The 16562-nt window shown below is 52.0% G+C and overlaps 1 protein-coding gene across 3 annotated transcripts in view; it reads right to left on the bottom strand.

Moving 5' to 3' along the window:
• Positions 1-16562, bottom strand: part of UBR4 (ubiquitin protein ligase E3 component n-recognin 4) — a 150241-nt gene that overhangs the window by 29510 nt on the left and 104169 nt on the right. For all 3 annotated transcript variants that reach the window (XM_058161118.1, XM_058161119.1, XM_058161120.1), the window contains 17 exons: positions 16180-16419; positions 15805-15943; positions 13978-14103; positions 13759-13887; positions 12962-13305; positions 11652-11742; positions 11311-11395; positions 10871-10998; positions 10625-10754; positions 10323-10480; positions 8183-8292; positions 7933-8074; positions 6782-6863; positions 6481-6654; positions 5006-5127; positions 4492-4689; positions 3284-3364 (listed from right to left, as the gene is read on the bottom strand). In XM_058161118.1, the coding sequence (XP_058017101.1) occupies positions 3284-3364; positions 4492-4689; positions 5006-5127; positions 6481-6654; positions 6782-6863; positions 7933-8074; positions 8183-8292; positions 10323-10480; positions 10625-10754; positions 10871-10998; positions 11311-11395; positions 11652-11742; positions 12962-13305; positions 13759-13887; positions 13978-14103; positions 15805-15943; positions 16180-16419 (2479 nt within the window). The remainder of the gene's footprint in view (positions 1-3283; positions 3365-4491; positions 4690-5005; positions 5128-6480; positions 6655-6781; positions 6864-7932; positions 8075-8182; positions 8293-10322; positions 10481-10624; positions 10755-10870; positions 10999-11310; positions 11396-11651; positions 11743-12961; positions 13306-13758; positions 13888-13977; positions 14104-15804; positions 15944-16179; positions 16420-16562) is intronic.

The following is a 16562-nucleotide window of genomic DNA, read 5'->3' as shown; positions in this document are numbered from 1 at the left end:
GATGACAAGGCAGGGTTATTTTAACATATTCATTCCTAGAGGCTTTCTGGGGGATAATACCCAAAGTTTGGCACCGAGAGTTAAAGCAAAGATATCCTTAATCCCCTCCCGAAAACGGCTCGGCTACAAAGGTATTTTGAATTTTTGATAGCACACAGGCACGGGCCTTTTCTCTTTTCCCTGGGATAAAATCATCATCTCCACTGTAAAAAAAAAATAATAAAAAAACACGGATGCTGTTTATCGCCAGGAGAGGCCGTCTTATCGCTTTCCTAATTTGGGCCTGTAACTCTCTCCTGACATACCTAGATGGGGCCCATCACACGACGGATGCTCGGGCTAAGCGGCGTTAGGCGGATTGCAGGGAACAAAAATAAAAAATAAAAAAACCCAGAAGAAACAGGAGGCTGAAGGAATTAAAAGACGGAAAAGGGGATCCATCTGAGAGAGGTTTCAAGGCTGCTCTGCTCAACCAAAGCTTCCCTTCAAATGGTTTTTTTTTCTCTTTCTTTCAATAAATGAAGGTGGGGATTCATCAATAGGTTTGCTAGACATACTGGTCGCGGCCCACGTCCGGGTCTCGAGCCATTTAGAACCGGGCCGTGGAAGTGGCAGGTAAAAAGAGCAGGTGAGTGCAGAACTATCCCCCTCTCCCTCCCAGCCAAAAAAGGATGTGTCAGGCAACCAATCACATGCCCCCAAAGCAGCCAATTTGGCAACTCCAAATCTCAACCAGCAAATGCTTTGTCTTACACATTGGTAAAAAGAATCTAAACACTAAATACAAACTCGATGGACATTACCTTACAGATGACTCCCACCCTGTTAAAGACCTTGGAGTTTTCATATCCAATGATCTAAGTGCCAAAGCCCACTGCAACTACATCGCAAAAAAGGCTTTAAGAGTTGTAAACCTAATTTTGCATAGCTACTTCTCCAGAAACACTACACTACTTACCAGAGCTAGACCAATTCTTGAATACAGCTCAACTGTCTGGAACCCACACCTCATTTTGGACATTAATACAATTGAACGTGTCCAGAAATATTTTACAAGAAGAGTTCTCCACTCCTCTGATCACAACAAAATAACTTATGCCACCAGACTTGAAATCCTGGGTTTAGAAAACTTAGAACTCCGCCGCCTTTGACAGGACCTGTGTTTAACTCATAGAATCATCTATTGCAATGTCCTTCCTGTTAAAGACTACTTCAGCTTCAGTCACAACAATACAAGAGCAAACAATAGATTTAAACTTAATGTTAACTGCTTCAATCTTGATTGCAGAAAATATGACTTCAGAAACAGAGTTGTTAATGCCTGGAATACACTATCTGACTCTGCGGTCTCTTCTCAAAGTCCCCAAAGCTTTAACCAAAAACCTCACCCCATTTGACCTCTTGACCTCACCCCATTTCTAAGAGGTCTGTAAGAGGCGTGCATAAGAGCACAAACGTGCCTACCCGTTCCTGTCCTAATGTTTCCTTTCATTATATCCAATTAATATAGTCATTACATACTTACGCTTATATATATGCTTATATATTGTATAGTTATTTCATGCTTATGCTTATATATACTGCTGTGACAAAATAAATAAATAAATAAAATAAATAAGTATAGGGAGCAGCACGGATATTTGGGGCTAACTCCGAACTGCAGCAAAGTCTAGCCTCCTTTTTCTTCCACAGTGAGACTGACTGTCAACTCTCAAAATTCAGATTCTATCTGAAGCCGTATTTTTCTTGCTTTGTTTCTTCGTTGCCATACTTATGGGGGCGAAGGGGGACTTATGGAATGTACAGTAGTGGCCAAAATTGTGGAAACCTTTTGGGAAAAGTGTATTTCCTAAAACTAGCAAGTAACACCACTTTTCGGGGGGACTAGTACCATAAAATTATGTATCCATGGAAAGATAATTTAATCAAGAATGTAACGCAATCACTTTTATAAAAGATTTACTATTAGAATAGCAGTTATAGTATAAAGAAGTTAAACGCGTAGAAAAAAACGAGATATATAAAAATGATCACCAGAGAAAATGCGAGATATACAAAAATTATCCCCATGTCAGTTGATCCTTAGTTGGGTAACCTTTAGCATGAATGACGGCCTTACAACCTCTTCCCATGGAGTGAACCGAGCGTTTAGTTCTGCAGCTGTTATATTGTGAAACCAAGATTGAATGATGGCTTCTATTAACTGGGTTTTATTACTGGGTCGCTTCTGACTAACGAGTTTCTTTAGTCGGCCTCATAGATTTTCGACTGGGTTAAGATCTGGGCTATTCCCAGGCCATTCCAGCAGTGGAATAGAATTATCTTGAAACTCCCCCCCTCAAAAGTGGTGTTATTAGCCATCAAACCACAAAAATACACTTCTCCCAAAAGGTTTCCACAGTTCTGACCACGACTGTAGGATGTCTTCCTCCAACGTGCCAGATATAACAACAATAAGGCTCTTGAGAACCAAGGCCAAATTAACGTGCCCTAGCCATAGCAGGAAGGAGTGCTGAGTTCATCGCCTGCTTGGTTGGCTAATGTGACCTGTGACATGGGGGGTAGGTAGGTGGATGGACAGTATCTATTCTTTAATGATACCAAAAATGTGGGAATTATTCAAAGTTGGTTTCACCTCTGACCACGTCCATACGATGTACCCAATAAACCGGAGTTTTTGAGGAAGCCAAGGCCTCAGTGTCTCGAATTGGTTGGGAGTGTTACTCAGAACCATGAGAGTGGGGGGGTGGCCTAGAGGTGGCGCTCTCGCCTAACAGTCAGCTGGCTGTGAGTTCGATGCTAAGTAGGAGGCTTTCTCTCTGGGTCCATTGAGAATATATCTGCTGAACAAAACTCAGCTCTGGCAACAGGCAAGGCATCCGGCCAGTAAACACTCAGCTCCATTCAGTTGTCCACCCCGCAAGGGATTATGGGGAGGGGTCATTAAAAGAAGATTACTTAGAACCATGACACGGATTGCTTTTCTCCACCACTAAGGATCCAGTCCTCGGACCCGTGGGGAAAACAGTTGGATTGTAATGTCCAGTGATGGTGCAGATGAAGACATGCACTCCGTGAGCAAGTAATCTGGAGCGTACCCCAGATTACTGTGCCTGAACACAATGTGCTCTGCGATGCACAGCGGGCAAAGATGAAGAAGAAAGAGGGGGGGAAATCTCAGGAGGAGGAGAAGGGAACAGTGGCCTGGGCAGGGCACAGAGTGTGTTCATTCCAAGATCTCAGGGAAGGGAGAGGCCGAAGGGAGAAAAGAGACCCCCCTCACCTCGTTTGTCGGGCACCAGACTTTCTTGTACACTTCGGCCACCGGGAGATCCAAGCTGATGATCTTGTTGTTCACCAGAAGCTGAAAGAAACAAGAAAATGTTGTAAGTTAAGGACTGCCTGGTGTGTGTTCCCTCTGCCACCTATCCAGCCTCAGGAGGGAGTAGAAATCGAAAGGGACTAGAGCAGCGGTCACCAACTGGTGGTCCGTGAGAAAATTTTGGTGGTCCCCAGAAAAATTATTTGCATTTTTATATTGCACTAAATCAGGGGTCCTCAAACTACGGCCCCTGGGCCGGATATGTGCAATGAACGTTTGTGTTGCTGCAGAGAGACTCCCCCTTCGGGGTCTCTTTGTGTGGGTCAGAGGGGGGCAGAAATTCTGACTTGGGATCTGCTGTGGCCTCCTGGTGTGGGGCTTTGGGTGAAGGCTGGAGGGAAGTGCCGCTGGTAGCAAAGAGCCGGAGGGCCTTGTTCCAGTGGGACTGCATCATGACCTGGAACCGGCTGACTATCTCAGCCCACTGAGCCTCCAGGCGCTGGCACTCCCGCAGGTCTTCCCTCTGCTTGGAAAGCCTATGCTGCTAGTCCACAATGAGGTGTTTCCGCTGAGCCTCCTTCTCGGCCAGATCCAATTTGGACTGATCCGTTTTGCCAACTCTTTCTCACGGTGGCTGCTTAGCTCCAACAACTGCTTCCTGTTGGGGCCCTAAGGAGCCCAGGCGGAGAGGTGAGGAATGGCTGGGAAGGGGAGGGGCGAGTAGAGGCTGGCAAGGTGCCCCTCGATGTGAGTGACATTGAGTTGGCCACACCCACCCAGTCACATGACCACCTAGCCACGCCCACCCAGCCGGTCATTAGGCAGATCATACGAGTGGTCCACGGGATTTAAAATTATGAATTTAGTGGTCCCCGAGGTCCGAAAGGGGACCCCTGGACTAGAAAACCCCTGGACTAGAAAACCCTCCTCACTCCCGTCCACCACAGCGGAAAGGTGAACGAGGACGTCGATTTAAAAATGGGGGAAGGGCCGCTCCTTTTTGGAAAACCCAAAGCACAGAAAGTCACCAAGGGGGCCTTGGACGGACCGCGAAGGAAAAAAAAAAAAAAAGGCCAGGCTTCATACAGCGAAGGAAGGGACTGCACAAAACCCCGCCCCTCCCTCCCGGGCTTGGGAAAACATGGCCACGCCCTCCGGGCTTCCCTCACCTCCATCCCGCTGTCGTCTTCCAGCAGAGCCACCAAGTCGCAGTCCTGGCAGATCTTGTTCTTGATGTCCCTCATCAGCGGCCCGATGCCCGGCTCGTTGCTGCTGTAAGGGTTCCCGGGCATCCGGCCCTGCAGGAAATCTTCTTGCTGAGGGTCCTTCTCCAGCGTGACGAAGAACTCCGTCACTTCGTTCTCCTCCTGAGAGAGGCGGGGGAAACGCAGCGGTGAGAAAGAAGGGCCCCCCTGTCTCCCGCTCCGTGCGGTGCCACCCGTGGCTGACAGTTGCCAAGAGCCCCAGACTGTGTTGCCCCCCCCCACCCCCACTTGCCCTTGAAGATCGGGGCGGAGGCTCTTCCCGGGTCACGAGAAAAGAACGAAGAGTCAAAGCAGTGGCTCCCCCCAAACTCTTTAGGGGGAGAACTGAGTTAAGCACCCACTTTGGCCTCTCTGCTCCAGCAGCTCCCTGGCCTGGCAGGATCAGGGCCAGGTTGAACCCCGCCCCCACCCCACTTACCGGGTAGATGATGCTACAGAGTCTCTCAAAAATGAAGACAGGCGTCCGGTAGTCGTCCAGGCTGTAGCGTTTGGCGGTTTCGATGCAGACGGCCATGAAAGCCTTGGTCTCGGATTCGGTGCCTGCGGGCGAGGTTGATCGGAAGGGATGAGAGGAGGGGAGGGGAGTGGGGCTCACTGGGGGGTGTTCCCCAGCATGGCTTCTTCCCTGGGATGGGCCAATGGGGTTCACATCCCACCCAAAAGAGCAAAGAAGCCCCATGGGCTTTCTTTCCCGAAACTAAAGTAGCTAAGGTGATGGTTTTCCCTTTTCTTTGGAAGAACATGAGCCGTGCTGGTGCAGTGGTTAACAGTGCAGTATTGCAGGCTACTTCTGCTGACTGCCGGCTGGCTGGCTGCCATTTGGCAGCTCGAGGTGGGTAAAACGAGGACCCAGATTGTTGGAGGGGGGCAAGAGGCTGACTCTGTCAACCGCTTAGAGGGGGCTGTGAAGCAGTATAGAAATCTAAGTGCTATTGCTATTAAGAGCCGTGGTGGCACAGTGGTTAGAATGCAGTAGTGCAGGCTAACTCTGCCGATGACAGCTGTTCGATCCTGACTGGCTCAAGGTTGACTCAGCCTTCCAACCTTCCAAGGTGGGTAAAATGAGGACCCAGATTGTTGAGGGCAAGAGGCTGACTTTGTAAACCACTTAGAGAGGGCTGTAAAGTGGTCTATAAGTCTAAGTGCCCTTTTTTCCTTCCTTCCTTCCTTCCCTTCCCTTCCCTTCCCTTTCCCTCCCTTTCCTTCCTTCCTTTCCCAATTATTAGAATACAGTATTGCAGGCTAACTCTGCCCCACTGCCAGCAGTTCGATCCTGACCGGCTGAAGGTTGACTCAACCTTCCATCCTTTCGAGTTGGGTAAAATGAGGACCCAGATTGTTGGGGGCAAGAGGCTGACTCTGTAAACCACTTAGAGAGGGCTGTAAAACCACTGTGAAGCGGTATATAAGTCTCAGTCCTTCCTCCTCCCTCCCTCCCTCCCTCCCTCCCTCCCTCCTTCCTTCCCAGTGGTTAGAATACAATATTGCCTGCCTGCCTTCCTCCCTTCCTCCCTCCCTCCCTTCCTTCCTTCCCTTTCCTTTCCCAATGATCAGAATGCAGTATTGCAGGCTAACTCTGCCCACAGCCAGCAGTTCAATCCTGACTGCCTCAAGCTTGACTCAGCCTTCCCTCCTTCTGAGGATGGTAAAATGAGGACCCAGATTGATGGGAGGGACAATGTGTGCTGACTCTGAAAACCGCTTAGGGAGGACTGTAAAGCACTGTGAAGCGGTATATAAGTCTAAGTCCTATTGCTATTGCTATCTCAAGTAGAGAGAAAATAGCTCTTTAGGCACTGTTCCTTCTTTCCCGCCTGGCTGAGCCCAGCAACGCTGGCGTTAGAGTAGGCCAAACCAAGTCAAGGGTGTCCCCACGCCCCCCACGCTGTCTACCTGTGGTCATGTCTTCCAGCATCTCCAGCAACATGTCCTGGGTCTCGTCGATCAGCTTGGTGCGCTGCACCACCAGTTTCCGCAAGCAGAGGTAGCCGTTCAGCACCGTCCCCACCAGCCGGCTTTTGAAGTGGCGCTTGATGGACTCGACTTCCACGAAGGAGGACAGGAGGCCTGGCAGGAGGGGAGGGCAGGGAAGGACGCTGACTAAACAGGGGCCGGCCAGGGGCCTGTGGCTCCCCAGAGCCCAAGGAAACCAAAGGGGGTGGGGTGGGGTGGAAACACCTCGTGGCTGCCTTACCGGTGATGCTCTTGAGAGCGTAGCCCTGCTGCAGGTCGGTGCTGAGGGTGGCTTCCTCCAGGGCCAGGAGACGGGCGATTTCCTGAAACAGAGAGATGTCCAGCCTTGATGGAAAGAGGCCCAGAACGGCCAAGGCAGGGAGGAAAACCAAGACTGCCCCCCATGGGAGCGGGGAGCTAAACATCAAAAAAAAAAGGCTGCTTTTAACCTTCCAGAGTCTGAGTTGAACATCACAGGAGCAAGCGGTAGCTTTTCCAGCTCCGCTACCCATCCTCCCTGGCCGCTGTCCTTGTTGGACAGGCCAATGAGGTGACCAGCAAATCCCCTGAAAAGTCAAGTGGTTGAAGAGCACTTGGAGACTCCAGCTAGTCCAGAATGCGGCTGCGCGGGTTATTGAGGGAGCGGTTCAGAGCTCCCACGTACACCTATCCTGCGCAGACTGCACTGGCTACCTGTTGTTTTCCGGGTGGGCTTCAAGGTATTGGTTACCACCTTCAAAGCGCTCCATGGCTTAGGACCAAGATACTTACAGGACCGTCTACTGCCGTCTTCTACCTCCCAGCGACCGGTGCGTTCCCACAGAGAGGGACTCCTTAGGGTGCCGTCAGCCAAACAATGTCGGCTGGCGGCCCCCAGGGGGAGGGCCTTCTCTGTGGGGGGTCCTGTGGAACGAGCTTCCCCCTGGACTTCGACAATTACCTGACCTTAGGACCTTTCGCCGCGAACTTAAAACCTATTTATATCGCATGGCTGGACTGGCTTGATTGTTAAAATTTTAATTTAATTTAATGGGTTTTAAATTTCTGTAATTTTATAGGGTGTAATTTGTATTTTAAATTTCTTTGGCCAATTGAATAAGTTTTTTAAGGGTTGTTCTTAATATTGTATGTGTATGTGTTTGTGTTTGTATTTTATTTGGTTGTTCACCGCCCTGAGTCCTTCGGGAGAAGGCGGTATCTAAATAAAATATTATTATTATTATTATTATTATTATTATTATTATTATTATTATTATTATTATTATTATTATTATTATTATTATTATTATTATTATTATTCCCAAAGCAGCGAGGGGCTTTTTATTGCTTCAAAATGAAGCTGAGGGGTTTGAGACCCCTCCCCTCCCAGTGGGGGGCGGGGGGGCTCCATACCTTGGTGATCAGGTTGCCGACGTAAGGCAGGACCCCCCTGGCCGCCAGGTAGACCTTCCAGCGGGCCGGCTTGATGAGCTTCTGATAGAGGGCCAGGTACTCGGCCGCACATTCGCCCGCCACGCTCAGCTCGTCCAGGTAGCTGGCAGAAAGAACGGAGGAGGAGGAGGAGGAGGAGGCCGTCCGGAGGTCAGAAAGCCGAAGGGGAGCAGCAGCCCCCCCTCCCTCCCTCACCTGCCCCGGGCCTTACCTGGTCAGCAGGTCGAGGACTTGCTGCTTGCGGCTGGGGATGGTAGCCAGGGCTTCCACGATGGTGCAAGCCGCCTGCCGGGCTGCTTGGGTTGCTGGGGTGAACAAGACCTGGAAACCGGGGGTGGGGGGTGGGGGGGAGGAGAAGGCAGGAGATGCCCCTTGGGTGGTCACATGGCATGGATCCCACCCTGTTCCTTGGAGACCCCTCCCCTCCCAGTGCGGGACCCCCCCCGCTCAGGATGGCGCTGCTTCTTGGCATCTCCTTCTCCAAGAGTCTGGCCTAACCCTAACTCCTCCCACTTCCCCTCCTCCTTTTTCCTCTTCTTCTCCTCCACCTTCTTCCACTTCTCCTTTTCCTTCCCCTTCCTTCCCCTTTTGCTCTCTCTTTTCCTCCTCTTCCTCTGCCATTCCTCCACCTTCTTCCCCTCCTTCCTCTCCTCCTCCTTCCCCTTTTCCTTCTTCCTTGCCTCTTCTTCCTCCACTCCTCCACCTTCTTCCCCTTCCTTCCCCTTCTCCTCCTCTTCCATTCCTCCACCTTCTTCCTCTTTTCTTCCTCTCCTTCTCCTCCTCCTTTTCCTTTTCCTTCTTCCTCGCCTCTTCTTCTTCCACCTCCACCTTCTTCCACTTCCACTTCTCCTTCTTTCACTTCTCCTCCTCTTCCTCTTCCATTCCTCCACCTTCTTCCTCTTTTCTTCCTCTCCTTCTCCTTCTCCTTCTTCTTCCTTGCCTCTTCTTCTTCCACTTCCACTTCTCCTTCCTTCCTCTTCCTCTTCCATTCCTCCACCTTCTTCCTCTTTTCTTCCTCCTTCTCCTTCTCCTTTTCTTCTTCCTTGCCTCTTCTTCTTCCACTTCCACTTCTCCTTCTTTCACTTCTCCTCCTCTTCTTCCTCCACCTTCTTCCTCTTTCTTCCTCTCCTCCTCCTCCTGCTTCCCCTTTCCTTCTTCCTTGCCTCTTCTTCCTCCACTCCTCCACCTTCTTCCACTTCCACTTCTCCTCCTTTTCCTTCCCCTTCCTTCCCCTTCTCCTCCTCTTCCATTCCTCCACCTTCTTCCTCTTTTTCTTCCTCTCCTTCTCCTTCTCCTTCCCCTTTTCCTTCTTCCTCGCCTCTTCTTCTTCCACTCCTCCACCTTCTTCCACTTCCACTTCTCCTTCTTTCACTTCTCCTCCTCTTCCTCTTCCATTCCTCCACCTTCTTCCTCTTTTCTTCCTCCTCCTTCTCCTTTTCTTCTTCCTTGCCTCTTCTTCTTCCACTTCCACTTCTCCTTCTTTCACTTCTCCTCCTCTTCCTCTTCCATTCCTCCACCTTCTTCCTCTTTTTCTTCCTCTCCTTCTCCTTCTCCTTTTTCTTCTTCCTTGCCTCTTCTTCTTCCACTTCCACTTCTCCTTCTTTCACTTCTCCTCCTCTTCCTCTTCCATTCCTCCACCTTCTTCCTCTTTTTCTTCCTCTCCTCCTCCTCCTGCTTCCCCTTTTCCTTCTTCCTTGCCTCTTCTTCCTCCCCTCCCCCCCCTTCTTCCCCTTCCACTTCTCCTCCTTTTCCTTCCCCTTCCTTCCCCTTCTCCTCCTCTTCCATTCCTCCACCTTCTTCCTCTTTTTCTTCCTCTCCTTCTCCTTCTCCTTCCCCTTTTCCTTCTTCCTTGCCTCTTCTTCCTCCACTCCTCCACCTTCTTCCACTTCCACTTCTCCTTCTTTCACTTCTCCTCCTCTTCCTCTTCCATTCCTCCACCTTCTTCCTCTTTTTCTACCCCTCCTTCCTCTCCTCCTCCTTTCCCCTTTCCTTCTTCCACTCCTCCACCTTCTTCCACTTCCACTTCTCCTCCTTTTCCTTCCCTTCCTTCCACTTTTCCTCCTCTTCCTCTTCCACTCCTCCACCTTCTTCCTCTTTTTCTTCCCCTCCTTCTCCTCCTCCTCCTTTTCCTTCCCCTTCTCCTTATTCCTCGTCTCTTCTTCTTCCACTCCACCTTCTTCCTCTCCTCCTCCTCCTTTCCGTTCCCCTTCTCCACCTCCTCTTCCTCCTGTCCTTTTCCTTCCCCTCCCACCTTCTTCCCCTCCTCCTCCTCCTCCTCTCTCTTCTTCCCCTTCCCCTCCTTCTTCCTCTCCTCCTCCCCCCACCCCCATGAGTACATCGATGTGTCTCACCTGCCGCAGCCAATTGTTGTGTCCCAGCTTGAGGTCCAGGGGGCAGGTCCTCTTCCCCCGCTTGCTCATGAACTGCTTCCACTTCCAGGCGTACTTCTCCGTCAGGTAGAGGTGGCGGAGCTCCGTTCGGCTGGGAGATTTCCCGTTGGCTTCGAGGCCTGAAAGACGGCAAAGCAGCAATGGGAGTGGAGCTGCAGGGCGAGGTGGCTCTTGTCCCTCTCAAAAATCCTCAGCCTTCCCTCTCCCGGCTGGGGGGAGGAAGCCAGGAAGGGGTGGGGTGGGGGGTGGAGGGAGAAGCGTACCTCTGGCAGGGAGGCACTTCTTCCACACCTCATAGGAGGCCTTGGGATCCCTCTTGAGCCACAGCTGGGCCTGGGCGTGGATCTCATTGCTGTAGGGCTTGACCGTGGTCAAGGAGTCCACCGGCGTATCCTGGGGAGCCCAAAAAAGAGAGTCTGGAAGGGCCTCGAGACATCGCTGCTACAACCGGGCGCCCACACACTTGAGGCTAGGATGGGGGCGGGGAGGGAAGCAAACCGAGCAGGTACCTTGTTCTTCTTGCTGGTGGGCGCCGGGGGCTTGATCAGTTTCTGAAGGATCCGTAGGCACATCAGGGTGATGTTTTCCACCACCACTGGCGTCTTGATGTTCACGGCCATGAGGAAGAGGCTGAGGGCTGGGCCAAAGCGAACGAGGGGTGGGGGTGAGAATCGAACCAGAGACCGAAGAAATAAACCTTTTCCCCACCTCCCCTGCTGGCTTCTGTCCCAGCGGGGATGGCGCCTCTCTCCCCTGCGCATGTGCTTTGCTTGCGCACGCGCGGCTTGCACACATGCGCGCACTTTAGAAAACGTGACTAAATAGGACGGCCTAGCGCCAAAGTGCCGCTACCGGTTCGCCCGAGCCGGTGCGAACCGGCTGAATACCACCACTGCTTCTTTCCCCCCTCCTCGCCATATAAGTGGCCTGCCGAGCCCACAGGGCTCACCACAACGCAGCCGTAACTCCCAGCAACTGTCCTCCTTGGAGATGGAGTCCGTCAGTAGCAGCATCTCGTACTGAAGGCTGCTGGCCTACGAAGGGAAGGGAAGGAGGGGGGAGAGAAGAAGGATAGAGTAAGGAGGGTCGCATCTAGGTTTTCCAGGTTGTTGGTAGAGCCGGGAAGACCTTGAGGCTGGTTCATCCCTTTGGCGGGAAAGGGGAAGGGCAGCCTCGGGGTGCCGAGGCTAGAAGCTCGTTTTACAGAGAGGGGCCCCAGCGCAAGGGGCCACCAGGGAGGGAGGGAGGGAGGGAGGGAGGGAGAAGAAGAGGTGGCTCAGCGCTGCTCACCAGGTCAGGATTGGCCCAGTGGCCCTTCAGAGCTGCCGACACTTTGCTGATGATGAGGTCGTTCATCTGCTGGGTGGCTTCTGGATTGTCTCTGGTTCGAGGCGGAGGATAAAACGAAAGCATCTTTAAAGTGTCACAGGGTGCTCCAACACACATACACACACACACACAGCACGTCCTTCCTGAGAGAACACGACTTGAAAGTGGACTAGCCGGTTGCGTTAGCTGCAAGGAACAGGTGGATGGCCCCTAGTCCAAGCCCACCTTGAATGCCTGTCTTTATCTCCCGCTCATTTCCCTTCACTGTTAGTTGGCCAGATTCTTAAGAGAGCTTAAGCTCGCAATAAATCCTTATACTCATCACTGGAACTGCCAAGAATCTCCTGTTTCCCCCCGCGCTTGACAGGCAGGTCAAGAAGTACAGGTGGATGGAGAGATGGAAAAAGAGGATAGAAGTCACGGATGGAAGCTTATCAAAGAGAGATCCAACTCTCTGAGAGATCTCCCTAGATCAAGGGAGAAATTTCCTGACAGAACAATTAATCAGTGGGACAGCTTGCCTCCAAAAGTTGTGGATGCTTCATCAATGGTGGTTCTCAAAAAGAGACTGGGCATCTGGAAGCCTCAAACAGAAAGTTGGAGACCTCCAAGTTCCCTTCCAACCCTATTGTTCTATGTTCCAAGTATGTTCCTCTGAGTTCAAATCGGCTTTAACTCATTGTCAGGTCTGCCATCTTCAGCTTGGCGCCTCGTTGGCATCCTGCCATCAAAGGCTCCAGGGCAGGGGGAGTGTACAGGCAATATATATGTTATGTGGAGGTGATGAGAAATAGGGAGGGAGGATGGCAGCTTGACAAAGATCATGCAAAGATGGAACCAGTTTGTGCCACCGCTCAAGGCCATGCATCCTGAGACTGGAATGTGGACTACCCCAAACATTGCAGCATTTCTCAAAACACCTATGTTCATTGGCTGAAGACAAACTGGTCATGAGGGGGGAGCTAGGATGAGGGGAAAACTTTCTAGCTTTTTCGTGCGGGAAATTTAGTTCTAGCATGACTTTATGGCAGCCAGCATCTTTTAGTAAAAGAACCCGTCACTTCAACTAAATGGAGTCGAGGGTCTTTCTTTCCTAAGGGATCGGACTGGGGCAGGTCTGACAGTGATCTTCAATACTGAGTTGGTTCAAGGGCCCAAAGTTTTCCATAGGCAAAGCCAATCCAATGCAAGAGGCTGCCTAGGTTCCACTGTTACCTGTCCTTGGAAAAGGGCAAAAAGGAAGGAGGGGAGGCAGCTAGCCGAGGGCCCACCTGGTGAGGAGGCACATGAGCTGGCGGACGTCCTCCCTCATGCTGGCAGCCCCTCGGCGCAGGTTGTAGTCGAAGAGCTCACGGATGAGGCCCTGGGAGACCAGGATGTGGCGGATGGCGGCGTTGGTGGCCAAGGCGCGGAGCAGCGTGATGCAGTGCTCGGTGACGGCCGAGGCGCAGCCGTAGCATTTGGTGGAGGAGGTGTGGCCGCAACCCAAGACCGAGAGGGCGCGGTACTGGCTGGCGGTGAAGGTGGGCTGGACGGCCGAGCGGGAGGACTTGCTGGCGGCCTCTCTCTGCTGGAGGTCGTACTCCAGGAGCTCCTTCCGGGAGGCAAACACTTTCTGGGGAGAGGATAGAGAAGAGAGGGGGCTGAGCCATGATGGAGGCATAACCTGAGTAGGGCCTCTGGTGATCAAGAGCTGAATTTCCATCAGAGCAGCCTAAGACCGACTACCATGGGGGTCTCCAAATCTCGGGCCGCAGCCCACTGTTCAGAACCAAGCCACCCGAAGCAGCAGGAGAGTGCACATATGCACTCCATTTGCACGAGCAAAGGCTAAGCTTTCCCACGGCTTACACAAATGGGAGCTGCACACACCTGCCCACCACTCGCGTGGAACCACCTGTCCGCAAAGCCGGAAAGATTGGGGAACTCTGGACTAGCAGATATATTGGGCCTGGGGTGGGCAAGGCTAGTTCAAGGGGAATTCTGGCAGCCACTGTCCCAGTCATCTCGGAGCGGGCCAGACTACGGAAGGGATTCCCCGGATGATCTTGGGTGTGGGCCAGATTACCTGGATGATCTTGGAGAGCTCGTCAAAGGAGTTCTTGCAGTCGCCACAGTATTCTTGCGCCAGCTGCAAGATGTACCTGTTCACGCTGGCTGAGGTGGAGCTGAGGCCTCCGCTGCCCCCGGAGTCGTCCTGCCAAGGAAAAGGAGGGGGAGAAGTCAGGCCAGGATGGCTTTGTCTCGCCCGGAGTCCACCCAGAATGGCTTCTCCGCCTCTCGCTACCTGTGGCTTTTCGGGCGCCGCCTCGTTCACTTTGCAGAGCAGGTTTTCCAACTGGGGTCGGTGTCCCATCAGCTGGTGGTAGACCCGGTCGGCCTTGTCCAGGAGGGTGTTGATGTTGGTCACGGCCTGGCAGGTGAAAACGCCAAAGCACCCCGATTATGTGTTGACTTAAATAAACAACCCTGGGCTCCCGAGGCTTCAGGGGCAGCAAAATTCCTGCCAACCTCCATACATTGGAGATCAAGCAGCAATCTACCTCCCAGGCAGTGAATGGAAGCTCTCTGGCTCACTCTAATGTCCGGCACACAAGCCGAGCTCTTTTTCCAACCCAAACCTGGGCCTCTGGTGGCTCAGACTGCTAAGACAGTCTGTTATTAACACAGCTGCTTGCAATTACTGCAGGTTCAAGTCCCACCAGGCCCAAGGTTGACTCAGCCTTCCATCCTTTATAAGGTAGGTAAAATGAGGAGCCAGATTGTTGGGGGGGCAATAAGTTGACTTTGTATATAATATACAAATGGATGAAGACTATTGCTTGACATAGTGTAAGCCGCCCTGAGTCTTCGGAGAAGGGCGGGATATAAATGCAAATAAAATAAAAAATAAAAATAAATAGAAAACAGGAGTCGCTTCAGGTATGTTTCAGGTAACAGGGAAAACTACCCAAGGGCCAAGGTGGAGCATGAAACTCTATTCTGGAGATTTGGAGTTTCCAAAACACCAGTAATCCTTGACTTACGACCACAATTGAGCCCAAACGTTCTGTTGTTAAGTGGGACGTTTGTTAAATGAGTTTTGCCCCCATTTTACGACTTTTCCTGCCATAGTTGTTTTAAGTGAATCACTGCACGGTAAAACTAGTAACCCGGTTGTTAAGTGAATCGGGCTGCCCCATATGATTCTGCCTGTCAGGAGGTCGCCAAAGGGGGGCCACGTTAGCCCAGGGACACGGCAACGGACCATAACCAGTTGCCGAGCGTCTGAATTTGGATCCCGTGATCATGGGGATGCTGCCAAGGTTGTAACCGTGAAAAATGGTCCCAAGTCGCTTTTTTTCATTGCCGTTGTAACTTTGAACTGTCATTAATCAAGCTATTGTAAAGTTGAGGATACACAGCGTTGGGGGTAGAACAGACCCTCTAAAAATGGACAAATGGTTTCTGTTGTGGCCCGCCAGCTGCCAGCAGAGCTGGCAGCAGATTCGGACAGTGAGGAGGTTGGGGAGGAACATGGGCCAGTCCTGGAGTCTGGGGAAGGCTCTGATGAGGGCTCTGCGTCCGAGGCAGAGAGGGGACCAGGGCCGTCTGACAATTATCAGCTGCCTTCGGAGTCACAGACATCAGGGAGGCAGAAGAACAGCTGGAGCCTGTTCCCAATGTGTGTATGCGCAGAGTTGCCAAACACAGGGAACAGCTGCAGAACAAGGGTCGACTCGGGAGTAAGGCCACAGGTGGACAATGAAGGGCTCCTCCCACGGGGAATAAAAGAGGAGGGAAAGGGGAGTGGAGTTTGCAGGAGACAATTAGTTTATTCCTGTATTCTTGTCAAGTATTGCGAAGTCTGAAAGATATCGGCCTGGCCGCTCTCCAAGCCTGATAAAGGTTGGTAATTGTGAACTATCTTGAAAGACTGCGGGAGAGGAAAGACTCTGTTGGAGAGGAATTCACTATAAATTAAATAAAAGGAGTTTATTGGGACGAAGACTGTTTCGTGTTGCTGGGGAAGCCTAGGTCAGAACAGTGTCCTGGGGGAAGGGAGACAGCAAAATCTCCCTCCTCCCCACTCCCCCCAAAACGCAGGCCTCCTCCTACTCCTCCTGTCCCTGACCTTCTTCCGGTCCTCTTCATTCTCGATGGGATCCACGGCGCAGCACGGTTTGGCGAACAGCATGAAATCAAAGCGGGCGTATTTGCAGAAGCCGCAGGCGTTGCAGAGAAAGGGGTCCTTCTCATCGTAGTTGATGGACCTGGGAGTCAACACCGAGGGGTTCCCCCCGCTGAAATCACATCATCTCCCCAAAGAGATTCCCCCGAACCCAAATCTCCTTTTAGGACCGGTCATGGGACTCCAGCTAAAGAGCCAGGAGAATCCCAAGATTTCTGCAGCTGGGTGGGGGTGGGGGGGTGTCACCCGAAGTCACCCCTTCCTCCAACCTGGAGCTACCGGGTGGGGGAGGGGAGGAGAGGGACTAAGTTCACCCACCGGCATTTGTGGCACTGGTAGACGTTCTCCCCACAGTTTCCGCAGACTCCGGGGTTAGCGGGGACCGAGGCGCTGCACCGGGGGCACTGCAAGGTTTCCGTGGAGGCCTGGTAGTTCTCGTAGAAGTCAGCAAACTCGATCATCAGGTTGGAGGCCACAATGGGCAGCGGCAGGTCGATCTTCACCTCCGTCTGGCCGGGGGTCAGCTGGACCTTCTTGGCTTTGTGCCAGCGGGCCGGCCTAAAGATGGCGGGGGGGGGATGGATACGGGGAAAGGGGAGAGGCCAACAATGAGAACCAGGCACAGTTCTGCTGTTCTGCTCCACTCCCGGATACAATTAGAGATAAAGAATTAAGGAATTTTTTTCCCCATGGCTCCATGG

Source organism: Ahaetulla prasina, chromosome 18 (assembly GCF_028640845.1).
Source record: "Ahaetulla prasina isolate Xishuangbanna chromosome 18, ASM2864084v1, whole genome shotgun sequence".
Taxonomy (NCBI): domain Eukaryota; kingdom Metazoa; phylum Chordata; class Lepidosauria; order Squamata; family Colubridae; genus Ahaetulla; species Ahaetulla prasina.
The sequence above is the reverse complement of the archived record's forward strand: the minus strand, read 5'-3'. Positions and strand labels throughout refer to the sequence as shown.